At 43.0% G+C, this 22,517-nt stretch overlaps 1 protein-coding gene across 5 annotated transcripts in view; it reads left to right on the forward strand.

Moving 5' to 3' along the window:
- The first annotated feature begins 5,615 nt into the window (after positions 1–5,615).
- eml1 (EMAP like 1) overlaps positions 5,616–22,517 on the forward strand; it is a 53,652-nt gene continuing 36,750 nt past the window's right edge. For 3 of the 5 annotated variants that reach the window (XM_085390955.1, XM_085390957.1, XM_085390958.1), the window contains exon 1: positions 19,216–19,828. In XM_085390955.1, the coding sequence (XP_085247081.1) occupies positions 19,762–19,828 (67 nt within the window). In that variant the 5' untranslated portion in view covers positions 19,216–19,761. Of the gene's footprint in view, positions 5,792–19,214; positions 19,829–22,517 lie in introns of those variants that run through there. The other 2 variants (XM_085390960.1, XM_085390961.1) reach the window with 2 other exon arrangements.

Consider the following 22,517-nt stretch of genomic DNA (forward strand, 5'->3'; position numbering starts at 1 on the left):
GCGCAAAGGTTGCACATGTTGTTTTATGCTTAAATGTTTTGAAATACATTAAAAATGCAGAATGTTGATAGATTAATTAGGTTATTCAGTTGGATGCAGCGAAGGAACAACAATGAGTCTTTCTTTATGCTCAGGATTTGCTGGAGAGCCTAGGGGGTGGGGGGTTAGTGAACCCCCGAGTAGATCTTCACAGCATGTTCAGTGAGTCTAAAAATAATCGCTTTTCCCCTTAACTCTGTTTTTGGCTGAAACCAAGGACAGAGTTTTGAAGATTGAGGGGTTTTTTCCCATAAGTTGTTTTTGTTTACGGATGTTTTCACTGTAGTGAAACATTTCAAACACAGCGTTCCCGTCCATGTGTTCCTGTGTGGCACACTGTTCCTCTGTTTTTTAAGGCGTGTAATTGACAAGTCGGTCTTTTTGAAAGGCTCGGGGAATGAGCGGGGGAGGAGAATGATTGTTTTTTTTTACCCAGCTCCATACCCCTCCATTTTTGTTTTTTCAAGTTTCCAGTTTCACCGACTTGTTTCCGTCAGGTTTTATTCATGACCTCCATCTGGAAATAATATAACTTCATGAAAACACGCCATCAGCAATTTTTTTCGAGAACACTAGTGCGTGCATGTGCGTGCATATGTGCAGGGAAGGCGACATTAGGGCTTCTTCTGCTGGGTTCAGGCTCTACTGATGCGACGGTGTTAGTTCAGTGAAAAACACGTCTGTGACTAAGCTAAGAACCAAAGCCTCCATCATCCCCACTTAAAATCCTAGCGCGATGCATTTGTGGTCTGGCCAAAAGTCTTTGATTCAAATGCAAAGTTAGTCATCAAATGTCAGAAACCACAGCTGCTGGGAGAAATTACGTGTCAGGAAAGGTCTCTGGTGAAATGTTTGACCTTGGCTCAGACTAAAAATATGCATTAACTGAGTGAAAGCCTGCATAGTTCTGCAGGAAAGAAGATCTGGCTTGTGTTTGAGTTGCTCGCCGGCGCATATGCTTGCCCGTGACTGGAAAGATAGAGTGGATATTCACTCGACTCCGGGCTCACAGAAACGCCTCTGTGTCTGTCTGCCATTTTGGCCGTGGTACACACAAGACTGGCCGGTCACACCTGAGAGCCTCTGAAGAGCAGCCAGACATTTAGTCGGCCTGTCCCGAGCACAGAGGCGTCTTAGTTTGCAGGCATATCTAACTGTCGAGCTAACTATTTGTCTGTCTGCCTGGAGCCGATATGATCTCTTTTAGAGCCATAATGGCTTTAGCAGGCCCTAAAGGAGAGAGAGCAAGTAGGTGTGTGTGAGGAGAGGTTTTCATTTCTGCCTGTCTGCATTGGAAGGGGGGGTGTGGCTGGATCATGTTTTAAAAGCCCCGAAGTTAACCCCAGTCAAAAGGTTTATCCCTACCACTAAAGCCACAGAGACATCTTGAAAGCTCTAATAGCTTCGTGTTGTATCCAGTGACATCTCCACAGACCTGCTGCACAGCTTTCTGGAGCGTAGCAGAAGTGCTGGATTTGTTTGTTTCACGATGGGTAGCTGACTTTAATCAGCGTCTGTCCATATTTATTTAAGGTCTCCGAATGTTTGCATCAGTGTGGTGCTATCACAAAACCCTGCTTCATTATGAGAACCCCACATGTTTCCCTGCCCTGCATTCCCTCCTGCTATATCACAGCAGCAGTCTGGGTCATTTTTCTTTTGAACTCCCCCACACCCACACCCTCCTCTCTTCCTCACCAGTCCATCCATCATACAGAGTCTGTGGAGCCTCCTTCCACTCCACCCGTCCCCCTTTTCTGTTGCTGCCTCTGCTTTCTCTCTTTCTCTCTGTGTTTGAAACGCTCCTTCGGGCCACAACCTCCACAGCTTTGCTATTAATTTAGGCCTCCGCCGCTGTTGTTAAATTGTTCCACTTCATAGCCAACATAACTCCAACCCTGCATCAGTGTCCTCCTCCTGCCAGTCTTCCACGGCAACCGTCTTCTACCAAGTCGCAGCCCACAACTGCTGCGAAGCATCTGGAGTTTCTGCCGTCTTTCAGCCTGGCTGGAACCTGAGGGCAGGGCTGCTCAGGATCAGGAACTGTGGTTTGTGTATATGTGTGTGTGTTTCTGACTACCACTGCTGTTCAAATCAAAGTGTCTGCCTTTTGTTACTTGCTCTGGAATCCCCTCCGTCACACCTCGGCTGCCCCCAGGCAGAGGAAGACTTCCTTCTCCTCAGTTAATCTTCCACCACAAATACACTGTGGACCCCCTCTGAGTCACAGGATTATAGACAAATTCAATTAATTAGCACATTCAGGACTTTTAATTTGTGTTTTGTTTTTCTTGTAAACTACAAACAAGGTTAGCCACTGACATGTCTCCATCTGAGATGCGAGGAATAGGGTTTAAAAGATGAAGATAAAATATTAAAAGTAGCACTCTTTCTATCTAACTGTTGTGGGATTAATTTTTATGTGTTTTTGTTACATAAATAAACATATATATAAGTGATGTCTTTCATTTAGCTTTGTATGTGTCTTGGATTCTTTAGGATGTGTCACAATGGTTCGGAGACAAAACCGGAAAGTAATTAAAATGCGTTTTTACAGAAATACGCTATGAAATGAATCAATTATAAATTAAAATTATGATGGGAAATAGAAGTGATTGTTCTCTGTGTTCAGCGCCGTGGAGAACAGGTTTTGTTTCCGAGTGCAGGTCGTTAAGAGAGCTGTGAATCCACAAGTCCCCAATTAGGGTTCTGCCCACACGGCCATAAAACAGTTAGTGGAATCATTTGGAGGCTGTTAGATTTAACACTATTAAGAGTTCATTAGTACCTGCACTCACAGCTACTGTAGCTATTGAAGCATCATTAACAGAGACACATTAAAGTAGGCCTTTTCGCTCAGGCCACCTTTTATCGACACCTGCGATAGTTCAAAAATGCCATTTATTGTGAGATACAGTCGCAGTTTATTTTACTCTAACGTGCTGTTTTTAAACATACACTTACAGTGTGGTGTATTATAACACACATACTAAAGGGTTAAATATCAGAAGTCACAATTAATAAGCAGTTCAGCAAGTAAAAAATGTAATTGTTTAATTTTTTAAGTCTTAAATGAACATCAGCAAACAGTGAATCTTAGAACATGTGGTGTGTGAATGATGCACGAAAAATCATCTGCACACAAAACATAAAAAAAATAGGGAGCTTTTCCATTTATGATGTAAAACAGTATTAATATTAAAGTGTTATAGAATATTATATATTTCTATTATTATAAATTTGGCAATAAAAGATTATGATCACGTCTGGTGAAGGAAAAAGAGTATCAAATACAGCTTACAGACAAAAAATCTGCAGTACAGTTACTGAAGATGGATTTACCTAAAAGTTCACATCGAATTCATTATTTTTAAAATAATTCACATGGTTCAGAGTACCTACTGCTATCAGCATTCAGCATTTTGCTGGCTGGCTCGATTAAAAAAGGTCTTGGCAGAAAATCAACATAAAGGATCTGATTGCTTTAACGGCCACGCCTTAAAGTTTACTTGTCTGATACGTGAGAAGGTCAAATCTCATTAATAATCATCTGAAAGAATGAAACGTTATACGTCTGAGGCTCGCCGTGATACAAAGACCCCCGGGCCACGAGACGTTTTACTGTCGAGCCTTTAAATGAATATTTAGTTACCCATTGCTGCTTCTCCATGCTTGCCGGTTGCTCCTGATTGTTTGTTTTACTGTCACTGCCTTTTTATTCCAGCAGTTTACATTACATCCTGTTATTTTCCTAGTTTGTGCCCCAATTACTGTCACCATTACTAAAATAACACAGCTGAAAATCACCGCTGGTGTGTGTTTTCCTGGATTTAAATGAAGTTAAAATCTGGGTTTTTCGGACTGTTGACATTTGTTGCTTGCAAAGAGAGTGCGTGCTTCATCAAACAGGTGGCCTGTCATCATTGTTCTCACTGTAATTTAGTCGTAATTATCAAGTAAAAGCAAGCCTCTAACTGTACGGTAATGCAGGTTTTATAGTTACCAGGCTATTGTAGGGGTCACACATCTTTTAAATGTCCTGCTTCTCCCAGTAACCTGGTTTCTTGTGTATATGTGCCGTTGCCATGCAGTTAATACGAGATGCAGGCTGAAAACTTGTATTAAACTGCTTTACAGTGTAATTAAACACAATCTGGGCATAGGTCTGACATTACCTCAGCCACAGTTATTACATGCGAGTAAAACTGCGCTGCGGTGGCTGGTTCACTTTCTGTTTGCCAGATCTCACGGGGGTTCAAGAGGTCTCTATGGGGTGAAGGTTTAGGTTGTGTTTACAAAAAGGCCTTCAAGCTCCTCTGCAAACAAGAGCTGGAGATCAAACAGCTAAGCTGGTCCCAGTGTGAATGCTGGGCTGCTGGGCTGTGGGGAGGGCGGAGGGGTTACTGACAGGTCTGGTGGACAGATAACAGAGCAGGAAGCCCTCTAACATCTCATCCCCTGTGTTCTCTCAAATTCTCAAGATAACCCCGGTCCCCTGGCACTTAATCCTAACCTTTCTGACACTGGTTTTGCTGGAAAAGTCTTCCATCTGACCCACACTTAATCACATGCTGAACTTTTCCCTCTTGTTAATCCTCCCAGTCAAGTGACAAAGGGTCAGCTGAGTAAGCCGAGAAGTAATTCAGAGCTAAAAGTGTGGAAAGGCTGGCAACGAATTCAATAAAAGCTGCAGGCAAGTAGGCCGGTAATTCGTGCAGCATTATGAAGTGTCTGGCAAGCACTTTTCTTTGTCTCCTCCATCACAAAAGGATTTAAAACAAAGGGTGAAAGCTGACGTGGATGATCAGTAGCCCAGCTTTTACTTTCCTCTTGTCTAGTTTGTCTCTTCACGTCTTGTCTGGCCACAAAAGAGAGAACTAGTTTTCTGCTTCCTGTCTGCTTGTATTTAGTAAAAACAGAGTAAATGGAATTACTCATAAACATTGTCTCTGACTTATTTATAGGAAACAATACGCAGCACTGACCGAGTTTATGTTTAGCTGTCAAAAATGCAGTCTTGACGAGTCATTTGATCCTGGAATTTTCTTGGTATCTAAGCTGCTTGAGGACCTGGGAGCAACACAAGGTTTCTCCATACAATCCTCAATGAGGCACTACTGCCCTCTGCAGGAAATAAAAGTGACTACTGCCAAAAATGCCGAGCTTTTCCGCCAGGCCTGGGCAAACCTGTCTCTCAAGGGATAAGAAGTTTACTGAAGGGTTTCTGTTACAGGCTGGAGGGATGAGGAGAAAAGCACACTGGAAAACAAATGTGGCTCTGGTTATTTCATAAGGAGTTTCTTAGGAAAATGCTTAGCCTGCCTGTTTTGTCGGAGGCAAAGTGAAACAAAACTCTTATCTTTTTTAATTTTAATGATTACATGTGCTTTCAGTAGAAAGCCTGTGACATCATAGCTCAAAGGTCTGTCATATCTAAGAGAAACAGTATCCCAAGTGAGGGCTGTAGTTACAAATTTAGTGTCCAATCGCGCGGTGTCCGATGTTTGACTGGCATATCTAAGGGCCACTAGCCAGATTGGGAGCCAGAGGGAGAGAGTGAAAGCAGACAAGGCGATAGAGAGTCTTAGAGTGAAACAGTCTAAGAGATAAAAGTAGAAAGCAAAGAGTTGGACCACACATTGAAGGAGGCACAAATAGAGAAGAAGCAATCAGCTGCTTACACCTAACTGACCAGGGAAGACGCTGTCCCGAACCTCTGTGGCCATGTCTGACTGTGAGGGGCTCCCTATGGGTAAGAGGAGCCTGAGTCTGCGTGACTTTTGCATGGGAATGTTTACGCATGTGTTCGAGAGAGATATATGAGAGTGCACATCTTGCAGGTCTGGAAATTGGATTCTGTATCATCTGCATTTGCTTCTCTGTTTTCTTTCACTGTGTGTACATTTGAAGGAGGGGAAGGATTTGGGGAGGGGAGGAAGGGGGTGGTGGTGTGTGTGGGGGGGGGGGGGGGGGGAGCAAGTGGGAGGGGTGGGTGTCTTTCTCAGCCCATCCTGTTTTAGTCTAAACCCTCTGCTGGGACAGCTCACCCAGCAAATATTCAACTGCAGCGAGGAGCCTGTTCAGCTTGAGGCCTTATATGGAAACTTGGAGCGAATTCCCTTTTGGTTTCATCAAAATAATGCAGAATGACTGCCCATAAGTTTTAATGTGAGATGTGCAGGGAAGGAGAGAGAGAGAGGAGGATGAAGGTCAGGTTGGATTAAGGCAGGGAAGTCCCGGCAAAGCTGCGCATTTTGTCGGTTTCTCCAATTGTTCCTGTGAGAAGGATGTTTGGATACAGCAGTGCTACATGTGTGCCACAGCATTAAGCTAAAGGTCATTTTTGTGCAAGTGCAGCCAAGCTAAGAGAAGAGATGAGGCCTTACTGCTTCCAACAGAAACAATCAGTTATAAATAGAAGCCTTTCCCCTTGTCTGGTCCTTTCACTCCTGCACTCTCTCACTCATGTTTCATTCTCACCTCTGTCTACCCCCCCCCCCACACACACACACACGCCCCCATTCTCACTGTGGGTCGTGCATGACTCTTTCTTCGGTGTAATTAAACGCGACTCAGCAGAATGAGAAGCCTTTGAAGTCGGCAGTTATATAAACTGCAGCTTTGAGACGAGCAGCCAAGATTTTTTGTGATTGTGTTTAATGAAGAGCTGACCACGCGGTGGCCACGCCTCCTTATCCTATGATATCATTCCCTATTGCATTTGCCAGGAAATGGCATCAAACCCGATAAGCTAAATCACTTCCAAGCTCTCATTTCAATGCAGATTCATTTTTAGCCCCTCCCCCTTCCCTCTTTCTTGCCCTTTCTGTCCTGCTGATTTCATAACTCAATAAAATTCCATAACTTTAAAAGGCTTCTGCTGCAGATCTATATTTCCAGCTTTACACTCCAGTTTTTATGCTGTTTAAAACTAATGTACTCAGCACGTGCATATTAAGTTCGTTCATTCATTCCACACGCGGCAGTGACTCAGATGTTTTGCACAGGCTTTAAACCTTTTATCCACACATTCTGTATCTTTTTGAAATCTTTGCAGTGCAATTTTTAGGTTTAGTTAAACATGTGTTTCATATTTTAAACAGCCTGTTTCAAGAGCAGATGTTTGTGTGCAAAGATGACAAAGCAATGGTGCACGCATGTCTGGGAATGAAGATGTTATCTGTAGGAAGCGGTGTTTGGGAAACAGCACTTGGAGAAATAAACAGTTTAAAACAGCAGCCTAACGGTCAGTGAGTCTGATATAGGGACGCGTTCGAGTTCAGTTTCTGTAAACAAAGTCCTTAAAGAAATGCACATTATGTATTCATGCCTGAGTAATATCACATGTGTGCATTTAAAGCATGGCTTGTACTGATGATTAAAATGTATTTCTTAATCCTCATTAGTTAGTTTTGGGGACTCCATGGACCTGAACCATGTGGTCCTCTTGTTGCATGTTATCTGTGTGCATGCGTTGGTTTTCTCACGTTGGCATGTGTGGCAAACAACCACACACTCTCACATCCACAACCACAGTCAACACACAACAACAGTCTGACTCTCTTAGATGGTCTGGTGACATATTAAGGTTGTATCTTGCTTTTTTTGTCCATAGCTGGGCCAGCTCTTGGATTTATGTAAGCATCCTGCTCATGCTTTAAAATTAAGTGTAACTATATAGTGTAGAAACTACGTGATATGCAGAGAGGGTAGATTAAATTGTTCATATCATGTTCGAGTGAAGTAAGTCAATAATACAGCAATGTTAAATCTGGCGACACCGCACATGATTTCATCTCGCGCGCTTTGGATGGTGGTTTGGTGAAGGCATCCATCTCAGTCAAGTTGAGCAGCCGCCTCTACTTTTTTGGGTATACCGATAAAAGGAAATTGGGCGGTTGTTACATTTACAAAAGTCTAACTTGTAATTTGAACAAAATAATGTCTTGTGTGTTTGGTGAACGTAATTAAATTATGTAGGATTTGTATGAAATTCAACAACTTAATTAGTTCTTGTTGAGGTGATCTGATACAATCTAGTAAGAGTGATTAGTTGCTGGACTCATGAAATTCACAAGATCACATGAGATTTCAAACTGCAGGAAAATCACTGGAGTTATAAGAGGCAGACAACTACACACACACGGACACACACCACGTTTATGCTATCGCCATTTGTTGTGGTTTAACCTGTCAAGGACAAAAACATACTGAAAATTCTGCATCAAGCCTTGAAATCATAGCTTTCCTGCTTTTGTTAAGCTGTTGCCTCACAGCAAGAAGGTCCTTGGTTCAAATCCCAATTCTGGCGGATTTGCAGTGGGTTCTCTCTGGGTATTCTGGTTTCCTCCCACAGTTAAACATCATGTAGTTATTAGAGTTGTTAAGTTTGCCGATGACACCACAGTGCTCGGACTTATATCCAACAACGATGAGACAAACTACAGGACAGAGGTGCAACAACTAGAGTCATGGTGCCACGACAATAACTTGGTCTTAAACACCAAAAAGACCAAGGAGATCATTGTAGATTTCCGGAGGAAGGGTCATAACAACCATCTGCCTCTCTTCATTGGCAGTGAGGCGGTGGAGAGGGTGAGCAGTTTTAAATTCTTGGGGGTAACTGTGACCGAGGACCTGTCCTGGGGCAACCATATCACCTTAGTTGCACGGAAGGCCCAACAGCGCCTCTACTACCTGAGGAGACTACGGAGCGCACACATTCCCAGACCTCTGATGTTGAACTTCTATAACTGTGCCATCAGCAGCGTCCTGACGCATGGATTTCTAGTGTGGTTCCCCAGCTGCACCAAGGCCGACCAGCAAGCACTCCAGCGGGTGGTGAAAGAAGCTGGCAGAATTATTGGAACAATTCTGCCAGAGATCAGTAATATCTTCCCCACTCGCTGTCTGAGGAGGGTGCACAGTATCCTGCGGGACCAACATCACCCTGCGCGCCACCTTTTCCACCTGCTGCCCTCAGGGAGAAGGTACAGGTCTATACAGGCCAGAACATCCAGACTGGCCAACAGCCTGTATCCACAGGCTGTGAGGCTCCTGAATTCTGCCCCCCTCCCCTCTCTGCCCCCCTCTCACGGACAATAACCATATCCAACTTCTTAATAGCACTGAACTGGCTTGCATTGGTGCATTATATCTTTATTCTCTCTTCCCCCCCCCCCCTTTCTTAAATAGACAACCATCATATCTCACAGTACAATAATATTGAACGGGTTGCATTGTTGCATTTTGTCATGTTTCTCAGGTCTTTGTCTGAATGTCCTATGAACATTACCTGTCTTGTTCTCATGTTGTTGCTAAGGATTGTCTCATTGCACTGAAGTCACACTGGGTTAAATATTTACACTTGGGTTTTAAGGGGTATTTGTTTGTTTGTTTTTTACGGGTTGTACGCCCCAAACGCAATTTCATTGTTCTTTGACAATGACAATAAATAAATACTTGACTTGACTTGGTGATTCCAAATTGCCCATGAATGTGAGTGCAAATGGTTGCTTGTCTCTATGTGATAGACTGTCCAGGTTGTACCCTGCCTCTTAACCTATCACTTTGGGGTTATGCCCCAGCCCCCTGCAACCCGGATAAAGATAGGAGGATGGTAGTAGTAAATCCATTCAATTTTTATGTAAACCAGACTCTAGACCTTGTTGAACATTGTGTAATATGAAGAAAGCATGTAGTATTTAAGTGACCAATTACTATTGGAGTAAAAGTTATTGAATAGTGTTGGGATAAAATGACAAAATTGTGAAGGATTAAAATATTCTAAGAGCTCAACTTACTTCATCTAAACATGTTTCAATCATCCACTATTGAATTAAGTAAATCCAACACTTTTTTTAGTGTATAACAACTAAGATGAGATACTTAATGCAGAATTAAGTGATACTGCCGTCAAAATGTCTAATGAAAACAGTCCTCATGTTGCAAAAAATCACAAAACATAGCGGCTGATAATCAATTTGATTTTCCTTTTTTCTGTGTGTTAATACTTGCCTACAATTAATAGTTGTAGTCCTACTACTGTCCCATAGGTGGCAGTATTGGTATGCTGAATGAGTGGCTGTGGTAGTGGTCATAGAATAAAGGCAAAGCAAAGGGCCATAAAAGGTGGCAAGTTCAGCCCCGTTTTATGGGGCTGGGAAAGTGAAATAAAATGGAACAAAAGTACATCTGAAAAGCAGCTCCGGCTGCTGTGTGTCACTTAACTGAGACTTTTGGGGACAGAAATAGAAAGTGACAGAAAATGTTGAGCATCGAGCCACATTAGATGCAGTATACCTGGACGCTCTTGAGTGTGCATGTCTTTGTGGCGAGTGGGAAGCTTGTAAGAGTATGTGTGTCTCTGTGTGTGTGTGTTCAGAAATGCAGATGACAGTTAAAGATGGCGTCATGCACGACTCTCTGACGTCAGACCTCCATCTGTGCCCTGAATATGAGGACAAGTGGCTCTGCTGATGTGGAACCTTTTTCTTGGTTCATTTGTCATGTGGGCTTTGGAGCAATGACCTGCAGTTCTGAGTGAGTTTCCTGCCACGAATTACCATAAATTCTCGAGCAGAGGCTTACTTTAGCCCAGGTTATTTAAGGCTGAACTGAAGAAGAACTGCGATGCTGTGACTTTAAAAGGGACAGGAAAGGATTGACCGGCAGGTTCAGCGAAAAATCATTCGATTCAAGACCAATGAACATAAAAGTTGTTACAAAAAAACGCAGAGTGGAAAGACATCAGAGAGTTGTAGTATACGGCTGTTGAGGGTGGTGCATGAGCGAAGGAGAGAGCCAGAGTTGGTTGTTCAGGAAATGGGGGGAGGGAGTGGATGGGTGTTTCAGCGGCCGAGTCAGATTTGATTAATGTTGTCGTTGCTTGAGAGAACACACAGCTCCGAACACTCTTGGATACACACTGTGTGTCCATATTACGCACCACAGCGCTGCTGGGTTTTCATGGTGGTGATGAGGTGGATTTAGATTCCTGTCCTTTAGATGAGTAGAACAATTTTCACAGTAGTAGAAAGCTGATGAATTCCAATCCCTCCCACTGACCTGCACGGGGCTCTTTTCTGATTTTTAATGGCCCCGCACGGCAATGGTTGCAAAGACTTTCATGGATTGCAGTCCATTGAATTACACCAGTCCTGTTCTACCTCTGTGTCCGAATTATGCCTCATTAACATATAGATTAGATTTAGAGAAGTCAGTCTGGTTTATAAACCTTCTTTCCCACTTCCATACCATCATTAGTGTGAAGGCGACGGGGTCAGGCAGGGTTGGGGAGGAGGCGGGAAGAGGTATCAAAGGTTGACAAGAAGCAATGAAGGCTGAGGTAATACCCACAGTATGATTTTAAAGGGTGTCACGATGTTATGAATTTCATAACGTTGTAGCAGAAGATCAAGTTCTCCTCTTTTCACACTTTTTTCCGCTCAGATCATCTGCTTTTTTCTTCCTGCCTTTCAGCTCAAAACAGTCCTCTCAAAGGTGTCTCAAAGCGTGTTTAGTGAAAATTCAATTCTGTTCTCCACACATTTACAATCTCTTTTGAGGATGCCTCTTTCATCCTGGAAGAAAAGCAGTGTCCTCTTTCAGTTTACTTATAGATCTTTCCTTTCATCCACATTAAGATTTTTTTCTTTAAAGGTTTTTCTTTATCCAAAATGAGAGTTTAGATATTGAAGGAGATATAAACTGTGTGCACTGTAAACCCCAAACTGCATTAGCTGTTCATCACATTGGTTATTCTAAACCAAAGGTGAGGTTTTTTTTTTATCTTAACCGTGTATGAAAACTTTAATCTCCATCTGTATTTAACATAAAATGTATCTAAAGATCCTTACTTATTTTTAAACTGTCTTCCAAACCTTTTCTCTTGAGCTTAATTGAGAGAAATGAAAAACACACAGCACTGATATGACGCTTATGTGCTACTGTACGTCCTAAAAACAATAATGACGGTATTTATGGTCGACATCCAAAGGTTCTCTTGGAGGTTCTGTTTGTATAAAAGTTGAAAATGTGTGGAGATTTTAAAAAATGACAAATCTGTTGAGTTAAGCTTTGGCTTTAAAAGCACTTCCTGATTTTACAGCTGCAAACCATGAACACTTGTAAAGCTCGACTCAGTATCAGATTACACTGAGCTGAGTATTATTGTTGGAAAGCACTGATCAAGTTTACATCTGCTGAACAGAAAAAGAGACAGCATACATGAATACTTGCACTCTATATGTTTGTTGCTCTATTAATATTTTCTTTACCTTTACCTTTCTTTACCTATATTTAAAGGTTAAAACAGATTGGCCTGCATTGACTGTAGCTCCAGCACAACTTCTAGGCTTGCAGTTAATCGATTAAAATAAATAAATGCATTGACACTGACTAACAAAACATATCTACACAACTCCTACTTTATTATAAATCTGTGTAAATAAATACGAGGCTCTGTGGATATTACAGAGACTGGCAGTGGATTTGATTTGAACATGAGTAATGCTGTTAAGAGTTCATGACGAAAGGAGTGCATTAAAACACAAGTGGTGACCCAGTTTTCCTGAATGGTAACATCATAATTTGGCACTGCTGCTGCTTGTGTGGCTCACAAGAGTGCACTATGCTGTGTGGCTGCTATTTGATTTAGCCATGCTCCTCTCTGTTATGTTTGCAACATTTGCGAGCCGACTGTCTTCAGAGGACAATTAGATGAAGTATTTAATTTTAGCAAAAGCAGATGGCTCCAATTGCTTACTGCAGGATATTCATCTCTAACAGTGTTAGCCACGCTAGCATCGTCACAGGAGGCACTGGTGTCTGTGGCATACATTTGCATTTGCATCTAGCTTCATGTAGTGGTGATACAATTTCTATGGCAGGGGAGGAACTGCTTTATTGGGATAAGTAACTGTGCATGTGTCAAGCTGTGTATTTTAAAACAGTGTATGTCCTTATAATCTATGTGATGCAGGCTTTTCTGGTTTCTCAAACAGAGCTGCTAACACTCTGGATCCCCCACTCACCCACGCCCCCGCTGAATCTAGGTCACATTTCTACCACATAATTCATGATAACAGAAACTCTTAACAATGTATCATCCTTGCAAATTCTTGTTGATCTGACAGGGTTAAACTAAACTATCTGCCGTTCTCTCTTATGCAGTGGAGCCAGCGGACTGTCAGGTTCTTCCCACATCGTGTCGGGCTGGACCTTGATAAATGAAACATCAGCTGAAATCACCGAGATATGCAGTACCATAGGCAGCCCTTGAAGCTAATAATGCCCGACACACGGGTACCATAGTTCATAATTAAGTGTCATAAAATATGTTTTATTCTGCACTCAGAGGCTCTTCTGTTAAGAATGTATTAGAAATGACAGCTTATTTTTTTCCCAGCATGTGGGGGATGATGTCTTTTCAACAGACTCTCGGCTGATTTGCTATTCCCTCTCACACTCAGCTATTAAAAAGAGTAAGCCTGTCAGTCACAGAGAGTAACCGGTCGTCATTTAGGTGCATCAGTGGCACCACTGATTTTAAAGGATATCAAACAGGCCAAAATATTACAGTTCCTAGAGGGGAAATTTGGATATTTCAGTTCAAGAAAAAGTACACTACTAAAAAAAAACATAAAGGATTTTTTTTTTATCAGACAACAGCATCAAATCAGTTAAAGTTGTGGGATAGTGATCTGGTCATTAAAACAGGTGGTTTTACAGGTTAGGCCACTGGAAGTTTTGCTTTCCTCATCCTCCTTTCTGACTGTTTTTTCACTAGTTTTAGGTTTGACTAGGGTCAGTGTCACTATTGTTAGCATGAGGTGATACCTGGACCCTATAGAGGTTGCGCAGGTAGTCCAACTCCTCCAGGATGGCACATGTGCCATTGCCAGGAGTTTTCTTGTGCCCCCTGGCACAGTCTCAAGAGCAGGGAGGAGATTCCAGAGACAGGTAGTTACTCTACTAGAGCTGGACAGGGCTGTAGAAGGAACTTAACCCATCAGCACAGCATTGCCCAGCTTCATGTGGCGAGAGTATGCAGGCAGATATAGGAATTGATACCATTGATTGGCCCCCACACTCACCTAATCTAAATCCAATAGAACACCTCTGGGATATAATGTTTCGGTCCATACGACACAACTTAGATTTTTGTTTTCTGGGGTTTTCCCATTGAGATCTGGTGTGTTTCCAAAGTTTTCCTTTAGTTTTTTGAGCAGTGAACATAAAGTTAAATTCATTGTTTCAATCTTTATTGTTTCTCTGTTTCTTCAAAAAAAGCCATGCTGGAGACTCTGCATGAACAGCACTGCTAACATGCAGTTTAGTCAGTTTATACCTGCTTGACCACATGCTAACCCTAGTTACCAGTTGCCATTAGCACAGCACAAAGCAAGGCAAGAGTTAAATCACTGTACGATTTAAAATGTGGCCGTGTTGATGGGACAAAAGAGCAGGTTAAGGTTAAGCGATAGACTAAGACATCCTGAGGGAATTATGAGTATCTGTCGAGGCGTTTGAGACTGTTATTTTCATTTCATTTGTAAACCAGCTTGTCACACAAGAAGGACAAGGCAAGAGATTGTAAAAGTCATGACTCACATATTCATTCTCTGGCGACCATGAATGTCTGAACCACATTTTATGCGTGTCATCTCTGAGGCATATTTACAGCAGTGCACCAAAAGATCGCTTTGAAATGAAAACCTGCAGTATTTTGCTGTCACTTCCACTGTGGGATGATGAGTTAACACAACAGCTAAAGAGCCAAGTGAAGGTTCTCACAACCACGGAAGTAAATGAGAAACACTCGTTTAATGTGGAGGGTTTTATGCTCGCTCTTTCCTTTTGGCTCATCTTGTCCTTGGCACAAGCTCATAGTGGCTGACCTTTGCTACCTGCTGCTACATTTACATTTTAGATTTAACACTTCTCCTCTTTCCATGTGAAAAAGTAGCTAGTCAACCTTTGTATATAGTTTTTTAAAAAAAAAGGATAGGTTAAAATTGTACTTGATGTAATGTTTAACTATTATAGCTGGAACAACCCTCAAAGCTGCAGCCCAAAAACACAATCACTAAGATGTGTGTATGGTCTTTAGCTGGCCAAAAAATCTGGGAAACCTGATCCTACATGTGTCCATAGGCTTTGTTTAAACTCTGTGTTTATATAAATCAATGGGAGCCCAGGTTGAAATAATTTGTGGTGTAAAGCACAAAGCAGCCCAATAACCAGGACAGACACACAGATGGTGGCTGGATCATGCAGAGGATTGACCTTGTTTCCTCTTCAGCTCTGGATTTGATTGTGTATAATCCTGGCCCACTGACAGACTGACTGATCATCTGTTGATAATAAAAAAAATGTCAGCAGTTTCTTTTTTCTTTCTGAAACAAAAATAAGTTTTAAAAAATGAACAGCACGCTAAATGTTGAATGTGACCTTCAAGTGCCTCATGGGAACAAAAGGAGTAAAAACAGAGCCAGTTGAGAAAGCAATGGAGAACTACAGGCATGATGCCAAGCTGCCAAGTTAAAAGTGCTTTTAAACAAATGACGCTAACCCCTGTTAAATGTATCATGCAAATAAAGTTGAGCATGTGCTTTAAAACTACCATGCATTCCCCTAATTTTCCACTGAACTAACCATGTGCCCAACAGTATAGTATTATTATGGAATAAAAAGAAAGTAAGGATAATTAAAGAAAGGATTAAAGAAAAAGCAGTAGCAATTAGAGTAAATCTGTGGTTTATGCTTTTGTTTCTTGGCCACTAGGGGGCAATAAAATCAGCAGACCACAACACAAAGGTATCATCGCTTTTTTAAGCTGTTATGGCTAACAGTTAGAAGTTAGAACAGTTAGCAGTAGAAAACATATAGCCACTATATCTTTTTATGAAGTGTAGCCACTTAAAAAAAAAAAACATTAACTAAAAATATTTAGCTGATAAATCCCCCTGTTTGTCAGGTTTTGTTGTTTGCATGTCTAACTGACTGCACAGATTGTGTGTTTTAGAGGCCGTGCACACGCAGTATTTGTTAATAGAAGTGGAATAGCCTCACAGTAAGTGCAGCACTGTCCCGCTTGTCTTACAAGTGGTTCACTGATGGGCAGTGAGGGTGGGAGCAATGGACTGAAAAGGGATGGAGCAGCAGCACCAGCACACTTCACCACCTGCCACCCTCTGAGTTGTAGGTGGGGTCAAGAGCCCCATGGGGCAGGATTTTGGAGGGAATATACTCTCCTCTGGCACAAGCATATGCACAGAGAGACAGATACACATAAAACCAGACCCTCTAATCTAGATCCCACATCAGACCCTGCAGTGAGATGCTACAATGGGATTTACCATAATCTGAGCCCCTTCAGACAAAACACCACTGTGACCTGCAGTCTTTCAGAACAAAGCACAAAGGGTGCATGTTTTGCTTGTTCTTCTAGCAGAGAACTGCAAGGAATTCCTTGTTTTATCTCAATCAAAACACTGGATGTTGTACTACTCAGGACTAAAAATACACAGACTGTATATTAATGCAGGACAGCTGGGTGCACAGTTATATTCTGTGGTTGTTGATAAGAATATTAACTGAAGACAGTGCAAAGGTAAGACTTTTTACATTGTAGCATTCTTGCGAATAAAGAGCGAAAATGCAGCACGGGTCTACAAAGAGCACCTTGTTTCCTTGCATAATCCTGTCTGCTGGTGAGCTTAGTCGATCTGCTGTGGGCTCGATGTTATTGTGTAATAAGTGAAGCCAAGTGCAATGTTTTCCCCGAGGTTGAAGCCGTGGAGGGCCTCGAACCATAAACTGATCACTGCATGCCTTTCATCCTCCTTTCCTCCCATGCTTCTTAATTCAGATAAAACTGAGGTTATTGTACTCGGCCCTGAAAATCTTAGAAATATGGTATCTAACCAGATTCTTACTCTGGATGGCATTACCTTGGCCTCCAGTAACGCTGTGAGGAACCTTGGAGTCATTTTTGACCAGGACATGTCCTTCAATGCACATATTTAACAAATATGTAAGACTGCTTTCCTCCATTTGTGCAACATCTCTAAAATTAGAAATATCCTGTCTCAGAGTGACGCTGAAAAACTAGTTCATGCATTTATTACTTCCAGGCTGGACGACTGTAATTCATTATTATCAGGATGTCCTAAAAACTCACTGAAAAGCCTTCAGCTAATCCAAAATGCTGCAGCAAGAGTCCTGACAGGGACTAGAAAGAGAGAGCATATTTCTCCTGTTTTGGCTTCCCTTCATTGGCTTCCTGTTAAATCCAGAATTGAATTCAAAATCCTGCTCCTCACATACAAGGTCTTAAATAATCAGGCCCCATCTTATCTTAATGACCTTGTAGTACCATATCACCCTATTAGAGCACTTCGCTCTCGCTCTGCAGGCCTACTTGTTGTTCCTAGAGTATTTAAAAGTAGAATGGGAGGCAGAGCCTTCAGTTTTCAGGCCCCTCTTCTGTGGAACCAGCTTCCAGTTTGGATTCGGGAGACAGATACTATCGCTACTTTCAAGATTAGGCTTAAAACTTTCCTTTTTGCTAAAGCATATAGTTAGGGCTGGACCAGGTGATCCTGAATCCTCCCTTAGTTATGCTGCAATAGACATAGGCTGCCGGGGATTCCCATGATGCATTGAGTTTTTCCTTTCCAGTCACCTTTCTCACTCACTATGTATTAACAGACCTCTCTGCATTGAATCAGATCTGTTATTAACCTCTGTCTCTCTTCCACAGCATGTCTTTCATCCTGTCTTCCTTCTCTCACCCCAACCGGTCGCAGCAGATGGCCCCGCCCCTCCCTGAGCCTGGTTCTGCTGGAGGTTTCTTCCTGTTAAAAGGGAGTTTTTCCTTCCCACTGTCGCCAAAGTGCTTGCTCATAGGGGGTCATATGATTGTTGGGTTTTTCTCTGTATCTATGAAGCGCCTTGAGGCGACTTTTGTTGTGATTTGGCGCTATATAAATAAAATTGAATTGAATTGAACTTTTAAAAGGTCAAATCTAGCAGGGTCACCTTTAAACCAGAGATATCGTGACAGGTACCTGCACCAACAGAGCATCGTGTTGACTGATAGTATCACGTGTTCTGGACTGCTATGAAAAACATCATGTATCCTTTCATGGGCTCGTCCCTCTGCTCTCTTTAGAGCTTCCCTGCCTTTGTGTGACTTTTGTCGGCTTTGCCTTGTGATCTCGGGGGGAAAAAATGGGGGAAGTGTTTCCAACATGAATATAGGCCACAGACACTGTGTTCTTAGGCTTTATTAGTTTTCCCTTCAAGCCTGAATTATAAATAATGCAGTGAGACCCCTCCTCTCCTGCACATACAAAACCCTCTCTCTGTGTCCCTTTTTTTCTATAGGGTGCCCCCACCCTCACAAAACTCCCACCCTGCTCACTTTTTAATTTGCTCCTTCTTTCTACACCCAGCACCCTCCTCGAGCACCACTCAATTTCTTTTTCCTCCTCCCCCCTCTACCCTCCATTTATTTCTCTCTTTCCTCAATCCCCTATAGTCTCCCTTTCATTCTCTCCCCCTCTCGTCCTTGTTTTAAGGAACCCTCGGTCTCTGCGCAGTCTGCAGCAGGGCAGATAAGACGGACAGAGGACAGAATGATAATCGTGTTTAGTCACAGCTGAGATCCCCTTGGCAAGGTTCAGCTCAAACGCTTGGAGGAGGTGACGTCGGTTTTGTTGTGGTGTGTCCCCATGTGACTCCGTACTCACACCTACAGTATATGTGACGTTGCTGTGCATGTGAGAGCAGGAGGATAACATACCAGCTACTCCTTGCTGACTTCTCTTTCAGCTCTTTTTTTCTCCTGCCTCCTGTCTAATCTCTGTTTTCTTCTCCCCAATGCCCTTGTCTCATTCCTCTCCCACTTTGCCCTTGCTTCTCCATATTTCCCCATCTGCTTTCTTTCTTTCTTCCTCTATTTCCTCTCCTGCCATTCCTCCTTTCTCTTGAAGTCTCCTTCCTCTACCATGTCCTCTCTTCTCCCCTTTCCTCCTCTCCTCCGCTCCGCTCCCACTAAAGCTGGAGGAGGAGGAGGCTGTAGCTGACAGGCCCAGCCCCCTGCGCTCTGACTCGTCCACGCTGTGTGTGACGGGAAGGCTGGGCTGTCCCGAGCATTATCTTAACACTCACACAGCTCCTGACACACAAACATACACACATATACACAGCGACAGCCTGTGCCAGAGCTCGCCTGCGCTGTCAGCTCAAGCCCTCTTAAAGCTGTTTTTTTTCTCTTCTCTCTCTCTTCTGGAGATCTCTCCTGAACGCTGGAGAAATAAGGACAAGAGGAGCCAGGGGAAGGGAAGGAGAGGACGATCACAGGGGAAAGAAAAAGAAAACACGACCGGCAGCCTCTTAACTTGTGTCCCTGTTCAGTCATTCTTCTGCAGGGAGTGTTTTCTGCTGTAGTTCAGGACTTTTCTTTTCTTTTTTTTGTGAGAGAGGGGGATTGGAAAAAAAGAGGGGCTGGAGTTCACATGACATAATCGGAGTGAATGGGTTGCCATGGTGACTCACCCAGGGAGCCTGACCCGTACAGAGTGAATGGAGGGAGCGCCTTGGACGCCAAGTGAGCGATAAACTAAAGTAGGGGAATCACCAGAGAGAGAGAGAAGGAGCGAAGGAGTGGTGGGATACCAGAGGGAGGACAGAGGTGCCGAGCAGAGGCTGAGAATGGAGGACGGTTTTTCCAGCTACAGCAGTTTATATGACACCTCATCACTGCTACAGTTCTGCAACGGTAAAACTAAACTAACCCTTCATATACTCCCATCCCTCTCTACTATGAACTGCATGCTGCTTTCTGGATTTGACATGTCACCAGCTGACTGGTGTGACTTGACACCCTGCAGAGGTGTTAGATGTTGCAGACATGAGCTGGGGTTTTTTTGTAAAACTATAACATTTTCCATCATTGTTTAGATCTGGATGCTCTTCAATTGATTAATCACTAGACTTACTGTCAAACAGACGGATGTTTAAGTCAAAGCAGGCGCTCCCGGGTTGACATTTACAGGATGAAAGAAAAACTAAAAGCACTGCAGATTTAACAGGAAGTGTTTGAAATCAAGGCCGGGCTGATGTCAACAGCCTCCATCAGGAGAGAGCTAATAAACAAAGAGGAAGGGAGGATGAGAAACAGTCCTTTGCTCACAGCGCTGCCCCGGCTCTGCTCGATGTGATGAAGGGCTTGTTATGAATGTATACACAGTGTACGTATTCTGCAGTTTGCCGAATGAGACAAAACGGTGTGACAGAACAGGACACTCCTTCTCGCCTGCTGCAACGTGATTTCTTTGCTGGCACAGGGAGAAACCGTACTTCAGGCTGATAATGTTATGGGTGGGAGAGGGTGACTCAGGGAAGAGCGAAGAGCAGCATGACACATCAATATTAGGATTCATTTCCAAGATGCGCCCATTCTTCTTGACGACTGAGCCCTCGTGTGAGACGTATGCTCAGTTTATGTATCGACAGCATACTTTAAGTGATGCCTGCATTTATCCCAGTACAACGGGACAGTTTTTTCTTTCTGTACGGCTCAGTTTGTTCATAGTCACTGCTGGTGTGTACCAACTACAGTGACACACACATAAGGGGATTATCCCCAACACAACCTGTGTCTGTGATAGGGAGCAGCAGAGGGAGTTTAAACCACACTGTTTTGTTGTTGTTACTAACATGTGCTTTAAAATGTTGATCACATGGAAAGGGGGAACACTCACTTCACCCTCTTTTATTGTGCTTGTCCGTAGCAGTGACTGTGATGTCGTGGTTAGCGTGAGCTATCACTGCTGAAGGATGGAGTAACATAATTGCCATTGGTGGATAATGAGAAAATCAATAATATTTACTGTGCTGTGTAAGCACCAGCAATCAGTGAGATGAGGGGAATACCACTGGCCAACCGAGCAAATCAGAGGTGTGGAATTGCACTGACGAATGTCCCACCAGGGTTACTGGTCGCTTCAGTATTTTAATGCATAACTGATGAGGTGAAACTACTTAAAAGCTTTCACCCCGTATGGATTTCCTTTATTAAATTTATAGCCAGCCACAGCAGCTTAGATACAGACAAAGAGGGGGGTAAAAAGGGGTAAGAGAAGGGTATCGAGTAGAGAAGAAAAGCATCTTCATCCATAAATGTGTTTTCTTTTTACCCTGTTTACCCTTTGGAAGTCCTTTCATAAGACTTGGAGGAAAACTGGGCACCATTACAGGGTTACAAAAATGATAAAATCAAGCATAACGAAACCAGCTGTTGGATAAAACAAAGCACATAAGTATGTAATACAAAATCCTTTGAATTCACAGAAGCAGAATAATGAAGCCCTAGTGTAAAATAGGAGACTGATTAAAAATGGTGCTTCGTTTTTCCTGGTGTCTACAGTCACAGGGAATAATAAGGAACAAGGATATGTGAAAAAAGACGAGGCATCAGGCCAAATCTAGTTTGTACATGATCGAATGTTTCCTGGTCATTCCTGTGTGATGAGTAAAGTGCTGTCAGTGCCAGTGATAAGAAGAGACATTGGTTTGGTTGGACTGACCTGAAAAACAGGTGTAGCAGCGAGTGTAGAAGAACAGGAGGCCTGCAGTTTCCTCCTAGGAATTGCCTGACCTTTATAGCAGTGGCAGGTACGGCTTTTCTGATGTGTCAGACTCGAGGTTTAGTTTTAGTGAAGGGTGAAAAAGTGTGACGTCGGAGCAGTAAAGGACAGCTGCACCACATTACCACTTCATTGACTTGAGTTACTCCATGCTAAATGATTTTTTCCCTCTCTTCATGCTGCACGTTTTGCCAAGTCATGACCGTGAGCAGATTTGAGTTGTCCAACACCGCAAGGTTGTTCGTGTTAATTTTCTGAAGGGATGTCAGTGAAGTAAGACATGCCGCTCAGAGGCTGTTGCCAGGGATTTTCCGACCTCTACCTTCTTGCTTTCTCTCTCTGCCTCGCTACACAAACGCACACGCAAACTGAGGAAGCAGCATCTTGTTTGTTGTTTCGACAGTCGGCTTAGTGCATGAGCTTCACTTTAAACCAAAAAAAAAGAATATATCTGTGTTTGTGGCGGTCCAAGTTGGATCTGTTGTGTGTATGGAGTGTACTCACACATCTGCTCGGCCACTGTGGGCTTTGTTTGGTCCTGTAGGCCAAAATGACATCATGCTGCTCTGCTTCTGCCGTCCAGCTGAACCCAGATCAGCAAAAGTCAATGATGTCATTCATTCCCCTCTTTTTTTTTTTTTCCATTTCTCTGGCCCGTGTGTTGTGGAGCATCCAACCAGACTAATGTTCAGAGACTAGGTCAGCTAAACTGCGTTCAGGCTGCACGCTTTGTCCTTGGGAGCTCAGGGTTATCTTAGGCTAAATGAAAATTAGCGCCATTACACTGTCATCACACACAGGTGAAGAAGGACGTGAATC

The sequence above is a fragment of the Rhamphochromis longiceps genome, linkage group LG19 (assembly GCF_057381845.1).
Source record: "Rhamphochromis longiceps isolate RC_006_pf linkage group LG19, R_longiceps_female_GT1.1, whole genome shotgun sequence".
Classification (NCBI taxonomy): Eukaryota; Metazoa; Chordata; class Actinopteri; order Cichliformes; family Cichlidae; genus Rhamphochromis; species Rhamphochromis longiceps.